The 13,472-nt window shown below is 41.7% G+C and overlaps 1 protein-coding gene across 1 annotated transcript in view; it reads right to left on the bottom strand.

Annotated features, from left to right (window-relative positions):
- The window catches only part of myt1la (myelin transcription factor 1-like, a), a 77,473-nt gene that overhangs the window by 26,192 nt on the left and 37,809 nt on the right, over positions 1 to 13,472 (bottom strand). The window contains exons 6-9 of the mRNA XM_050058544.1: positions 7,937 to 8,469; positions 4,929 to 5,559; positions 3,232 to 3,647; positions 1,343 to 1,477 (exon numbers count right to left, since the gene is read on the bottom strand). Of these exons, the coding sequence (XP_049914501.1) occupies positions 1,343 to 1,477; positions 3,232 to 3,647; positions 4,929 to 5,559; positions 7,937 to 8,469 (1,715 nt within the window). The remainder of the gene's footprint in view (positions 1 to 1,342; positions 1,478 to 3,231; positions 3,648 to 4,928; positions 5,560 to 7,936; positions 8,470 to 13,472) is intronic.

Here is a 13,472-nt window from a genome sequence, read left to right as displayed (position 1 = left end):
GATGGCGGACGGCTAACATGCCAAAAACTGTCCAACTTTCACTGCGACACAGTCCATCAAACAAGTCATTTGAAGTCTGAGTTAATTTTTTAAATCTTAATCTATAAATATCTACATGTTGAGAAGATACCAATTTTGTACAATGGGAATTTAGTTTTAAGAGTTTTCTGAAATCAGGTGATATTATCCTGGTCTGACCAGTAAATTAACTTAAATTTTGAAATAAGACAGTGAGTGAGTTTTGGATCATGGAGCAGGTGTCATGATACTGTGTGTACAAGAATTTACTTTTCTATAGACATCTAGCACTGTGGTGTAGCTGTTGACTGTTATTTTTGAATACTGTTATGTAATGAGGTTGGGAAGTAATTTATTTGTTTCAAGGTTAAAAAAAAAAAGAAGTTTCAGATCTACAAACATTTCTCAGAGGCAAAAATAATCAGATTTATTGTAAGTTAAACCTCAGATGTTGAAGCTAAAGGACTGTGATTTTCTGGATGAGTAACACTGCATTATTCCAACATATGGTAGTAATTCTCTTTGCTACACTTGTAGTCACACCACATAAAGAGCCAAAATTAGCTACTTTGTTGTGTTATTTCTTATTTTTGTTAATCACCTTTTAATTAGCTAAGTTAATGTAACTGCAAGCGGTTGGTTGTTTCACAGACATTTTACCAAAGATTTGTCGACAGTTCTATATTGTGTTTTCAGTAAATGGTAAATATCATAGCTAGAAAAACCAAATACCTCCAAATCTTTTCTATAACTAGGAAACTGGAAAGTTTTTCCCTTTCAGCTGCTTAATTAGCTACAGTCTGAACAATATCACGTGAATGCAGCATTAGACCCAGTGAGACCCATTAAGCTGAAATATGACAAATTAAAGAGAAAGAAACAATGTTATAGCCAAAACCACAAAAGCAAGCTAACTAGCCAAGGCAATTTAACTTAGCTAATTAGCCTAGCTTACCCCTAAAGTTCAGTCTAGTGGTTATACAGTATTATTGTTCGCTAGCCTGCTAAACTTCATACTTTATTTTGTAATGCTAATTGTTTTATTACACCAGAGTTCCTTCTTTGACATTTAATTTTGGCATTTACCCAAATTTCGCTAACTAGAGCACATTTGGGGATCCTTATCTCCCCAGCTGAGGTTTAACTCAAATAATAACATCATTTGTGGCCTCAAGCAGCTCTACCTTTGAGAAATGATAAGCTAGCTAAAATGCTACTACTACTACTACTACTACTTAGTTAGCTGAAATGACTTGTCAGACTGTTATTATTTTGAGCTGGGTGTTTTTTCAGTGCAGCATAACATCCAGGCAGTGGGACCTACTTTCAGGCGGGACTCTGTCTTTGTGAGGACACCCAGACAGGCTGCGGTGGTGTGGGTACAGACCCGTCACATGTCCAGTCCCGTCACAGCCCGGCGTCGGACACTTGCTCTCCTTCTTCTCCCCCCTGGAAGAGTCTGCAAAGGATAGAGAGATGAGGTGGTGTTGAGTCAAAAGGTCAAGTGTCGGCACAGTCGGCTAGATCTGATGTTGTTCCCACTCATGATCGTAATTGAAAAATGGCGACAAGCACAGATGATAATGACACAGTTGTACAAGTTGTTGTTTGTTGAAATGACAACTCTTAAATTGGCATATTTCTGCTACTACTGCAGCTGCTGTGTCAACTGAAGATGACCTTTTTTCTAGGATGAATACATCACAAGCTAAAAAAGAAATTACCAACAAGAAATCAGCGAACATGACCACAAAATAAGGCTAAATGAATAAAGTGAAACAAAATGGCAGGCTACAGTTTAAGGGGCGCAGGTTTTGGTCAGTTGGGCTGAGAATTAGCTCAAGTTAGCAGAACTCAGGTCAGCTTTGAGCCAGAGATTGACACCTGGAATTGGCCCGAATCTAATGTCCTTGGTGAGATTCTTGATCTTGAAGCTTTCCTGCGGACTAATAAAAACTTCCTGTGGGCTGACAAAGGTATCCTGTGTGCTAATGAAGCAGTCTGAAGCCAATCTGAGCCTGTTGTGTGGCTGATAACCGCACAGCTCCGGCTCCCTCCCAGCGGCAGTGGGGTTGTATTTGAGTGGATTTAGAGAAATAGGCCGCAGATAGCGTCCCACAGATGGATTTGCTCTCCTAACGGGCCGTGCAGATTGCCATTACTCATGCCTGACAAGTCGGTCGTCTGATGTTCCCACACCGGCCTATTTTAACAACATAAGCTGCTGTCAGAGGAAAACCATGCATCTGCGGAAAAAAACAACAAAAAAATGTGTTGGTCCTGAATGCTGAAAATGAGCACCCATTATCTCATCGGCGGCCATGTACAACATTTCTGGAATAACACAATGGGATTTTAACAGGTTCCAAGAGCCCAGGGGTCAGAAAACTCATTCAGTGTGCACAGAAATGTTCAAATCAGGGGGAAAAAAGACAGACATTAAAGTTACAGTTATGTGTTTTTTTCACTGCTACAGCAGTGATAGCCTCTGGCTGCTGCAGTGCTGAGGATTACAATAAGTCAGGCAGACAAGATAAACTTCCTCCTTGCTGACCTGGGGTCAGATTTTTGGAGTAAAAGCAGTTGCAGGTCAAACATGATGCAAAGAGGTGATGTGAAATTGGCAGAATTTGGAGAGGAAACATGATGAGATGATAACTTTGTGAGTGCCGTTTTTAGGAATATTTGTTATAGAGAACAAACATTGTTTTACTGTTTTTATCATCTTGCAGTGTGACTTGTTTGAAGATTCTGTAGTTTCAGAGATTGCTTATTACTTAATTTTACTGTAACACATTTCTCTTAGAATTGTTATGAAATGATTTTGTTCAGGTGCTGTAAATAGTGATGCAGTTTAATATTGTAGAGCTACACACACTGACTGACTGACTGAACTAAATTTGCCTCTGGAAGTCCAGCAGTCGAGGTAAAAATAGTCCTGGCATGAAAAAAAACCTCCCAGACAATAGTTTCTCTTTCACAGATGTAAAATATCTGAGTGTACAACCACGTGGATAGGAATACAATGTAGACAAAACTCCTCATGAACACAAAACACAACACGTCTATAACTCAATATTTTACATACCAACATTTTCCAACAGTGTTTATAATGAACAAACATCGAGAATCAACATATATGACTGACAACTTTGCTGAACACAAATCAATGATGACACAGTCAGGGTCAGTGTGTGGGTTTTTACTGCCTACCTTTAGGGTAGTACGCCCTCTTCAACCCGTCGTGGTGCATCCTGGACTTGCGCTCCTCGCCGGCGCAGCTCAGCCTTGAGCTATGCTCGCCGTGACCTCGATGATGATGGTGATCCCGACGGGGCAACGAGTGCTCTGAGGCCATACGGTCCCTCATGACCTTCGCCCTCTCTGATTCCAAGGCGATGGCCTTCTCCAGCAGCGACAGGTTTCCTTTGGCCATGTCAAAGGTCTCGTCCGAGCGATCGGAGGCCACAGATGTGGTGTCCTCATCGCCCTCCTGACTGCAGCTGGTTGGATAACCTCTGGACCCTGGGCTCAGCTGCTCCTCTAGCTTCATCAGGTTCACCATGTCGGAGTAGTTGCGTTCCAGAGACCTGTTCTCGTCCTGGTCGCCCTGCTGGCAGCTGTCATACCTGAGCCGTAAGTAGGACAAGAAATTACCAACAGTGACAAAATACTGGAAAATTGTGGTGAAGATTCTCCATCATCCAGGTCATGGTAGTCTTAAGTGCTATATCTTAGACAACTGGACTTGCTTGAGTTTCTTGAAGACGTTTCACCTCTCATCCCAGAGACTTCTTCAGTTCTTTAAGACACTCAAGCAAGTCCAGTTGCCTCAGATATAGCATTTAAGACTGAGCTTGAGTAGTAAGTTAGAAGAGGTCCAAATCTGTTCTCAGAGCCTGGAGGCATAATGGTTTACCCAGGAAACCAGATAATGTTTGGAGTTCCTGTTCCACCCAGCCACTAATAGAGGTTCAGTGCAGTTTAATGTAAGGCAACACTTGGTGTGTAGTCTGAAATTACTGTCAATTTGTGATACAAAAAGCTCATACCTTCTTTTGTTTGATTAAATCAATAGTTGACCCGTAGGCCAGATCTCGCCCTCCAGCAAAAATAGTTACATAAAAACTGAATTTTCACTTTTAGAATTTACATCAAAACTAAGATTTTTCACAAATATGCTGTTGATAACTGTGGCAGTATAAGGCTCTTGGAAATCCTAAATATGATCTTGTAAAATCTGATATGTCCGGACATGAAGAAAGAGGCAAACCAATGCAACCAACAAATTAAAATGTTGCCATGGAATCAGTTAGGTGTGGGCTACAACTTCAGGGACTTTTTTAGCCTAGACTTGTTTACATTTTTGGCAAATTGGTACCATTTTAAGTATGCTGAATTACCCATTAGCAGTTCCTGTTTGCAGTGTACCCATGGATGCTCAGACAGCTTTCACTGGATTACTTTGATACTGAAGAGAACTTAAAAACGTGGTGATTCTCAGGCAAACTCTGGGACCATCTTTTTTTCAGGTTGCTATGGTTTGTAAGTATTTTAATTGCCTCTACGAGCTGTGTCACAGCTGTTGACAGTGTTGATAAGGGGTCCGAGTCACACAGTAACTAACATCCTGTTGTTTTTAGTAGACCACTGTTATGCACCTGTCTCTTTCATCTCACTATCTCACCATTGCCTCATGTCTCTCCCCCTGCGCCCACCCTTCAACTCGCTTCAAAGCCAGCCCATTGAGTCACAGTAGAAATGTCAGTGGTAATTATGCTAATATGGGTCATTAGTATAAAGAATACTCTAATCTACCTGCAGAGCCTTTAATATGACACAAAAGTGGATAAAATATGAATATTTGGAATAAACAAAAACATGATCAAAAGACTTTAGAGATGACGTACCTGTTCAGGTGATGCACCTGATGGTCTGTTGGGATTTGGAGTTGGTGATGGAGGACGTGGTGGACGGGTCGATCACATGTCTGTGTCTCGCTCAGTTTCCGAGCCAGATCGAAGCATTGGTTCCTCAGACACTCCAGACTGCTGAGACACACCTCCTCCTCGCTCTCCTCCGCCTGACCTCTAGGCCCCAAACCAGGCCGCCCGTTAGCGTGGCCAACATCGTCCACCATAGCGCCTTCTGGGTAGCCGTCCTCAGGCAGCATGGCACCATGTCCCTGCGCCAGGAGCTTCAGAGAATCCACTGTCTCCCTGACTACATCGCTGTCCAGGTCCACGCTGAGTTCGCCCTTCCGGTCGCCATGATTGCTGCCATCATACTCCTCATCATCGTCATCTTCTCCGGCGCTGTTGGAAGAGTTGCTGTTCATCTCAGACTCGGTCATGGCCTGGTAAGCGGCGTCTTCTGCGATCTTCCCTAGGTTGAGGAGCGACTTGGCAACAAGCTCGTCGTAGTTCTCGTACTCCTCTCCGGTGCCGTTACCGGCACTGATGGTGCAGCTGTTGTTATTGTTGTCGTCCTTCTGAATTGGAATGAGCTTTGATTGTCCACTGGGTTTGTAGTGGTTCTCTACTGTCAGGAAAGAAAAAAAACAAACCTCTCAGGCTTTACATCTAAACACAAAACCCATCTCAAATCACAGCCAGCTATCAGCACAGTTTCGCTCAGTATTTTTCCCTCTAAACAACATAAACAGAAGGTAATTGGTCAAAAATAAAAGAGAAAATGGATTCATTTTGTAGATAATGTAACTATCTGTTCGTTTATAGAATAAAAATCCTGCAGATGAAAAGGAAATGAAGCTCATACAGCCTCTAATAAACTCAGCAATGCTGATGAACCCAGTTTCTTCTCATATATTCCTGAATACATTAGCTGCATCCCTCCCAATTATGATCCACTGTTTACTCACAAAAAACATACAACCCAGAGCTGTGCGGAGCTGTGCAGAGCAGCGCTGCTCTCCCCACTAAGCCTCGCTGTTGATTTTGGGGACAGAGACGGCGAATGAGAGCAGAGAAATTGAAAAGGGAGGCGTGTGAGGTGCTCCGATTCGGGAGCCATAAATATTCTCAGGAGGAGAAGCCGAGGCAGAGCGCATGTGACACGTCCGCCGAGACGAGGAGGCGAATGGGGAAGGGAGGGGAAGGGAGGGGAGGGTGGGAGTTAATAACTCAGCAGAGCTCCTCTCCCGATTATTCGTGAAGCGCTGTCAGAAGCGATTGAGGACACGGGGGGTGTTGGGGGGAATCGAGGGAAACGTGGCGGGAGGGAGAGCGCAAAGCATCTGGTCTACCACAGATTCTGCTCAGCAGCTCTCATCACTTTCTCCTCTCCTACTGCTGATCCAAAATACAATGCAAATTAAGACTGGACACCAGTTTGACCCAGAACAGGACCTGAATATGAGCATGTTACTGGCTTCATCTATCCATAAAGGTTATAGCTTTTTGGCTTTCACACATATGTCCACCTTTTGGAAAAGTTCCATGTTGACTTTTTTCAAACATGGACACTTGCAGATTGAGCTGCAGCTGTCCCAAGATATTTAGCATCAAACTTGCAAGACTCAGGGACTGTTCTCCCAAAAAAAACATAATCAGACATTTCCTCTTGACTTATGACCTCATGCGGCCATGAGAATAATGACTGCAATACTATGGCTATACTGTGAACTGCAGCAAAGACCAGCTGGGATGCCGACAGGGATGCACACTGGAAAGGTCCCCAGTCTATCACAGGGCTGACACATACAAGCAGATAACTATTCACACCTACTATGGGCAATTAAGACATGCCAGTTAACCAAAATGCAATTGGACTGGGAGAGGAAACTGGGGCACCTGGAGAAAACCCACGCAAGCACAAGGAGATCATGCAAACACACTTCTTGCTGTGGGGCCACAGTGTTAACCACTGCACCAGACCTATGACACAAATTCATGTACTTTACAAGAAAAGTTGGTGAGCTGTAGTCTGGATCTCATTATACAATAGTTTGCCCTGAAATATAATAATTCCAGAGCAGGGACACTCAACTTGCTTCGCAAAATAACAGGAGCCCAAGGGCCAGTTAATAAAAAACATTAATATATTTATCAGTGGATGAATTGTCTGTTTTCAACCTTTAGATCTTTGTTGTCCTCATTCATCTTTGTCAAGAGGCAAATCCAATCATGGCAGTCCCTCAAAGGTCAGGTGTGTGCAGGGGCTCTTCTAAGATTTGAGAATATTTGGGGCTGTTGGGGAGCCCAGGGGGTCCTCCCTGTTTTTATTTCTGACTTTAATGCACTCTCTCACCTTCTTTAGTTTCAAAGAACAAAAAAAAATTCCAGTGTGAATCGATTTATTTTGAGTGTGTATTAGAAAACGGTTGGCGGGACTAGCACTCTGGTCGTTGTATGAATTTGTTTTGTTGCACCACAGAAGCAGGGGAGGAAGTTAGGGAACAGCAAGTGTCTAAGGTTGGCACCAGAGACAGCGAAACATATCACGACTCCTACCAACAATCGACTTTGATTCCTGTTAACCATGATCCCAATGTTTATCTTACCCAAATAGGTTTTTTTTTTTTTCAATGTGAGTGGCGGAGTCCACCATTTCCATGCTTAATTTAGATCTCCTACCTACACACAAGAGATTTACAGGAAATGAGGCATGCATGTAATCCAACATTAAACTGATGAAATACGGGGTGGCTTTTATTGTGAAGCAGTCACAGGAAACCCCATTAACTTTGGGTAAACCCAATGCAATTGTTCACCAAGACCGCATTGACGAAACAGTCACTTCTGCACATAGGGATACAATGGGGGAAAAAATCGGTGATAGGGTGGCATGGCTTCATAGATTTTAAACCCACCATATGATGTCATCTAGCAAACAACCACATAGAAAGCAGAATGAAAATGCAGGAAATAAGCAGCAATAGCCAAATAGAGAAACTCACCATGCTGACGATTCTGCTCCTCCTCTTCCTCCTCCTCTTCTTGCTCGTCGTCCTCTCCTTCATCCTCCTGCTCCTCCTCATCATCACCATCCTCCACTTCTTCCTCCTCCTCATACATCCCTTCCTCCTCCTCGTCCTCCTCCTCCTCCGCCCGCACTCCTCCCATTGTTGTATCTGCTCTCTCCACCTCTACCTCCTCCTCTTCTTCTTCCTCCTCCTCCTCCTCTTCCTCCTCCTCTTCTCCCTGCTCCTCGTTGTCCTCCGAGAACTCGTCCTCCACATCACCGTCTTCGTCTCCTTCTCTCTCCCCCTCCTCTTCTTCCTCTTCCTCCTCCACTATCTCCCCCTGCTCCTTCCCTTCCTCCCCCACTTCCATGGCTTCATTCTCGTAGGTGGTGTAGGCGCTGGGGTCCTCTTCCTCCTCCTCCTCCTCGCCTGTGCAGGAGGTGAGGAAGGGCCTCCTCTTGGCAGCCGGCTCCAGTGGTTGTTTTTCCAGAGCCTTCCTCTTCTTGGCCAGCGGGCAGCCGTAGACACTGAAGCGAGACAGAGGGCACATACATGATCAGTAGCCATCTTTGTTCTGGTATTTACTATTTGATCTTCACTGCCCCAAAGCTTTCCTTCCTGCCGCTAACTGGAGCCGATTCTCAGGTCAAATAAGTTTGAACACTGAGCCACATCTGGCAGACACATATGGGCCAGACCTGGCTCACACTGGCTCCCACAGAGCCAGAACACAGCCAAGCCTGCCGACACTCAGCTGAAAACAACACAACATGGTTGGCACGCATGGTCATGTTATATTTGGCCCTTCAAAACTATCAAGGGATTAATAAACCCTGCTGTCACTAGACGTCAGAAAGATGTTGGACTCTTACGTTGGACAGACGTTAACTTTTCGTTGGAATGAAAATCGGAATGACAATATTTCAAATGTCTAATGTCAGAATTAGTGTTTTGCAGACGTTGGATTTTTTCTCTATACCATACAACTAAATGTCATTATTCTACATCAAGATAATGTTGGCATGAGATGTTTGGAAAATGTTGACTTTTGGTTACTTAACAACACAATGTAAAAACAAAAAAATATCAGTTTCATCTGTTCTCAGTATTCCACATCAATTGACGTTGGCATTAGACGTCCTGACACTGTCTTCCCTGACAAATTTGGTCACCCAACATCATAACATAAATTCAACTCATTATCAACTTCAAAAGACATTAGTGGCCACTTGGGGAAGATCTCAATTGTTTGGATGAACGTGGAGCAGTCAAATATAACTCAAACTGTCTTCTTTTGATCATCACATCCAGTTATAAACACTTGTGCTACTAATTTTGCTAATGTTGACAGTGCACTATCTTTGCAGTTCATTTGAAAGAAAACTAGTTTACTTTTTTTTTGCGCTGACATTTGAAAGTTTTCAAAAACTTGCTACAAAAATTTGAGTGGCAATAGGATTATCACAGGGACCTTGTGTTAAGTTGCAGAAAGCAATCGCAACAACATCTTTAATTATTATAAGATATATTAAATGCTACCTGCAACATTACACAATCTCTGGCAGAGAAAATCCTTTTAGTTAAAGTGTTTAACAGATTCAATTTAATATAAGTATTGACATCTTTTACACCGTAAAAGGGATCACATGATGGTGACACAAGTTTAATATGTCTGAGATTTGAGAAAAAAATCCCACTCTAATTTCAGTCATTCCTTTTGCTTTAGCTCAGATTCATTGTGAAAAGTCAATAGAATCATCAGCTTTTCGAGTTTTTGACTCAAGTTAATAATCATTACTTGTTGAGAATTTCTGAAAATGTTCTCTTGTATTTGTCTGTGATCGACCTGCAAGAGAACGAAATTAGTGAGCAAAGCAAAATCATATTGTTACAAGCGAATAACTCTATGCCTTGTTTTCTCTTCTCTGGGAGGTACACGTAATTGGTAGACTGGGTGGGAACACCTGGGCCCAGAGCTCCCAGTCATTACATAAGGTGTCCCTAAATCCTATCTGAGACACTCTCCAGGCTCTTTCTTTGAGACTTCCTTAGTCATTTTTCCCCCAAAACACCCACACATATGTCCTACATGTCCACTAACTGACATCACTGACTTTACTTCCATCCACATTTCGGCTAATTATTTAATCTAAATAACACCCAACACTTTTGTTGAATTGCTTTGTGATTTCAAAGTTTAAAAAAACAATTTTGAGACCACTAAATACTTATAGCCTGAGAACATAAAGCTTGCTCTGTCAAGACCACACCACAATTACAATTTTCACAATTAAAAAAGAAAGCTGCTCAGCTGTCAAAATTTAAAAATATTAATAGAAAAAAACAAAAATAATCACCTATGACCACAAATTTCACTTGACTTTGATGTTTCTATCTCTAACAGCAAGTATCAGCACAGACCCACATGGAGGCCTTAGATGTACATGTTTTGGTCGAGCAGCAACCTTCAGGGCTGAAAAATGAAGCCAATACGGAAGTGCCAAAAACTGCAGTTCTTTGAATGGCCACACAAGGCTGACTCCAGAAGCCAGTCAATCCCCATAGACCCCCATTTTTAAATGCCCAACTTCACAGCAGAAATAAACATGTTTACAGCCTGGTACAAAAAAACTGTTTTGATCTCTATAGCTCATTTCCCCCTTTATGACAACTATGTGGGGGTGAATTTTTACATTACTCACCTGTTTACATTTTATTAAGGCTTAAAGTTACACAAAATGAAGGGGAGCTGCTTTGAGTGACAGGCTGTCTGCCAGTAGTGTCCTCGGCTTCTTAGTCAGATCCACCCCTTGCTTCTCCATAGCTGCAGCCTCTTGCCCAAAATGGTCACTCCTGTCTCCAAAAAACCAAGATGCTGAGAGCAGTAATGCTGATCTTGAGGCTTCAAAACACGAGTCCACAAACCAGTGGGCCACTTCACTGTGGCTATGTCCATGTTTTTTTTTTGTTTTTTTTTTACAGTCTATGGTTTTTCTACATCAAATGTCATTCTGTTGTATAGAGAGATGTTTTCTCGCTCATGGAAAAATCCCTTTCCACAGATAAATTGTCAAAACAAAAGGCCAGAGTTTGATGTCATAATATGTTTTTATAACCAGAAGGGTCATATGCAGGCATGGCTTTGTGTGTAAAGGTCAAAGGTTAAAGTGCTGGGACTCCCTCTGCTGTAGCTCATGTGCTGAGACACTGCAGTGGATTTCCACTCGCCTTCACTGAGGAGGAGAATCAGCTTCTAAAAAAAACAAAAAACCCAAAGCTTATTCAACCGGGGCCTCAATTACGCAAATCCCATAATAGTCATTAACTGTTGGGAAAATTCTGCTTTAATTGCTCCAAAACAGCAAGCACAATTATACACGGCTTTAATGTGGATTTTAGGAAATCAATTAGTCCATTTCCATATGAAAGAGCTTATTTTGTGTTTGGAGGGCGGGTTGGAGGAGGTTACGCTGCTTTTCTGACTGAAACCGCTGTGTGTTCGTCTGACAAACCTGCAAAAATATACAGCATTTTAACCATTTGACAATTACTTTCTTCTTTTTCAAGTGTCAGTGTTTCAATCAACGCTATCCTGCCATTGAACTGCTTTCATACAAGTTCCCAATTATTTTGAGAAAATGTCTGAGATAAACTAAACTATACTGAAGGCATTGAAGCTCTGCTAGTTGTTTTGTATTTTCACATTTACTGGAGCCAGAAAGTCCCAATTTGGTGAAAAGGGGCTCGAACTTGCGAAAAAACATAGCTGAGAAAATAAAGCCCTTTGAAAGGTCTTCTTAATGCATCATAATTACGAGATTCTGAGCTAGAGAACATAAGACCCTGGAAACACAGGACTCCGGGGACATATGTTCACATATATATGGTCACAAATTTTACTTTTGGCTATGGGCTTTTAGCTCATGTCTTTTCATTGATCCCTGGATTAAAAAAGTTGCAGTAATTCAGCCATGACGATAACTATTTTTGCAGTAAACACTGGTCACCTGCAGTGTTGGGATTGACGAATTATAAGGTAACACGTAACTATAATTCTACTACCTTTGGTGGAAACAAGACATGTAGCTTATTACTTTTTTAAATCAATAACTTGATTACAACTGAAATTTAAATCAGCTCATTATTCATTACTTGTCTCGATCATGGCAGAAAAACACAGCCTATTCCCCGTAGTTGTTCTTGGTTATGATCTAACATCACACATAGTGATGGGCAGCTCAGGTGAGCAGTGCTCAGGCCCTCTGTCTTGTGTGTGTTTGAGAGACTGAGAGAGACCATTTCAGAGAGGGAAAGAGAGGGTGGAAGGTGGACTATTGCACGTAGTGTTTCAGTAAGTTGTTAAAACTTACTCAGAATGCCACTGGACTTTCCTGTTGTCCAGCGCATTACTGGTCATCTGACCTTACAGCAAAGCAATATATGGTGTGAATCGTTCAGTCAATCAATCAGCAGTAGACTGTCACTGTACACAACAGCCAACAGTTCAGGTAGGCTGAGCTTGCTGTCCTGATTACATGGACATTATTTTTCCCTCCTCAACATCAAGGACAAATTAGGCCTATGGTGGTGATTAGTAATCTATATGCAATATTGGACTTACTGTTAAGACTAAAGGATAAATATCAGTGTGTTTTTGTAAATCACTAATCAATTTTATTTTATTAGGCCTATAGTGCTAAGAAACTACCGTAACTACTTTTTTTTTTTACTGTGCCTAAAGAGTATTAAAAACTAACTTGTGTTGCTTGATTTGAAGGCCTGTCCAGGCTGCGATAAAAAGGCCTATCAAAACATGTTGTGTTTTCATCATCGTGATAATGGGTACAATCATAGATAAAATTTAACAGTTGTTTTATCTCACACTTTTCACAGCAACACAAAAATGTGCCTTTATAAGAGAACTGAAGCAGATATTTTAGAGTAATGCAAAAGTTTATTTTCCCTGTAACAAACTACTTTTTTATGCAATAATTGGTAAAGTAAGTCAATTATTTTTGAGAGAATTCACTAGTTACTATAATCAATCAATCAATCAATCAATTTTATTTATAAAGCCCAATATCACAAATCACAGTTTGCCTCACAGGGCTTTACAGCATACGACATCCCTCTGTCCTTAGGACCCTCACAGCGGATAAGGAAAAACTCCCCCCAAAAAAACCTTTAACGGGGAAAAAAACAGTAGAAACCTCAGGAAGAGCAACTGAGGAGGGATCCCTCTTCCAGGACGGACAGACGTGTAATAGATGTCGTACAAAACAGATCAACATGATAAATTAACAGTAATCCGTATGACAACTAACTAATTACTAATTTTCAGTAACTTGCACAACACTTGTCACCTGGCAGTAAAAGGGAAGTTTAAACTCAAAATTATGCCAAGTTCACTAATATTGATAAAGAGACCTGATTTTTCGTGACTGTCCTAATTTTGAGAGCCAAATAAAATGATACATTCTAAAATCTCCAACACTTCAATATCAATTACCAGTTGCCATAATTGCAGGAC

Source organism: Epinephelus moara, chromosome 12 (genome assembly GCF_006386435.1).
Source record: "Epinephelus moara isolate mb chromosome 12, YSFRI_EMoa_1.0, whole genome shotgun sequence".
In the NCBI taxonomy this organism is placed as follows: domain Eukaryota; kingdom Metazoa; phylum Chordata; class Actinopteri; order Perciformes; family Serranidae; genus Epinephelus; species Epinephelus moara.
The sequence above is the reverse complement of the archived record's forward strand: the minus strand, read 5'-3'. Positions and strand labels throughout refer to the sequence as shown.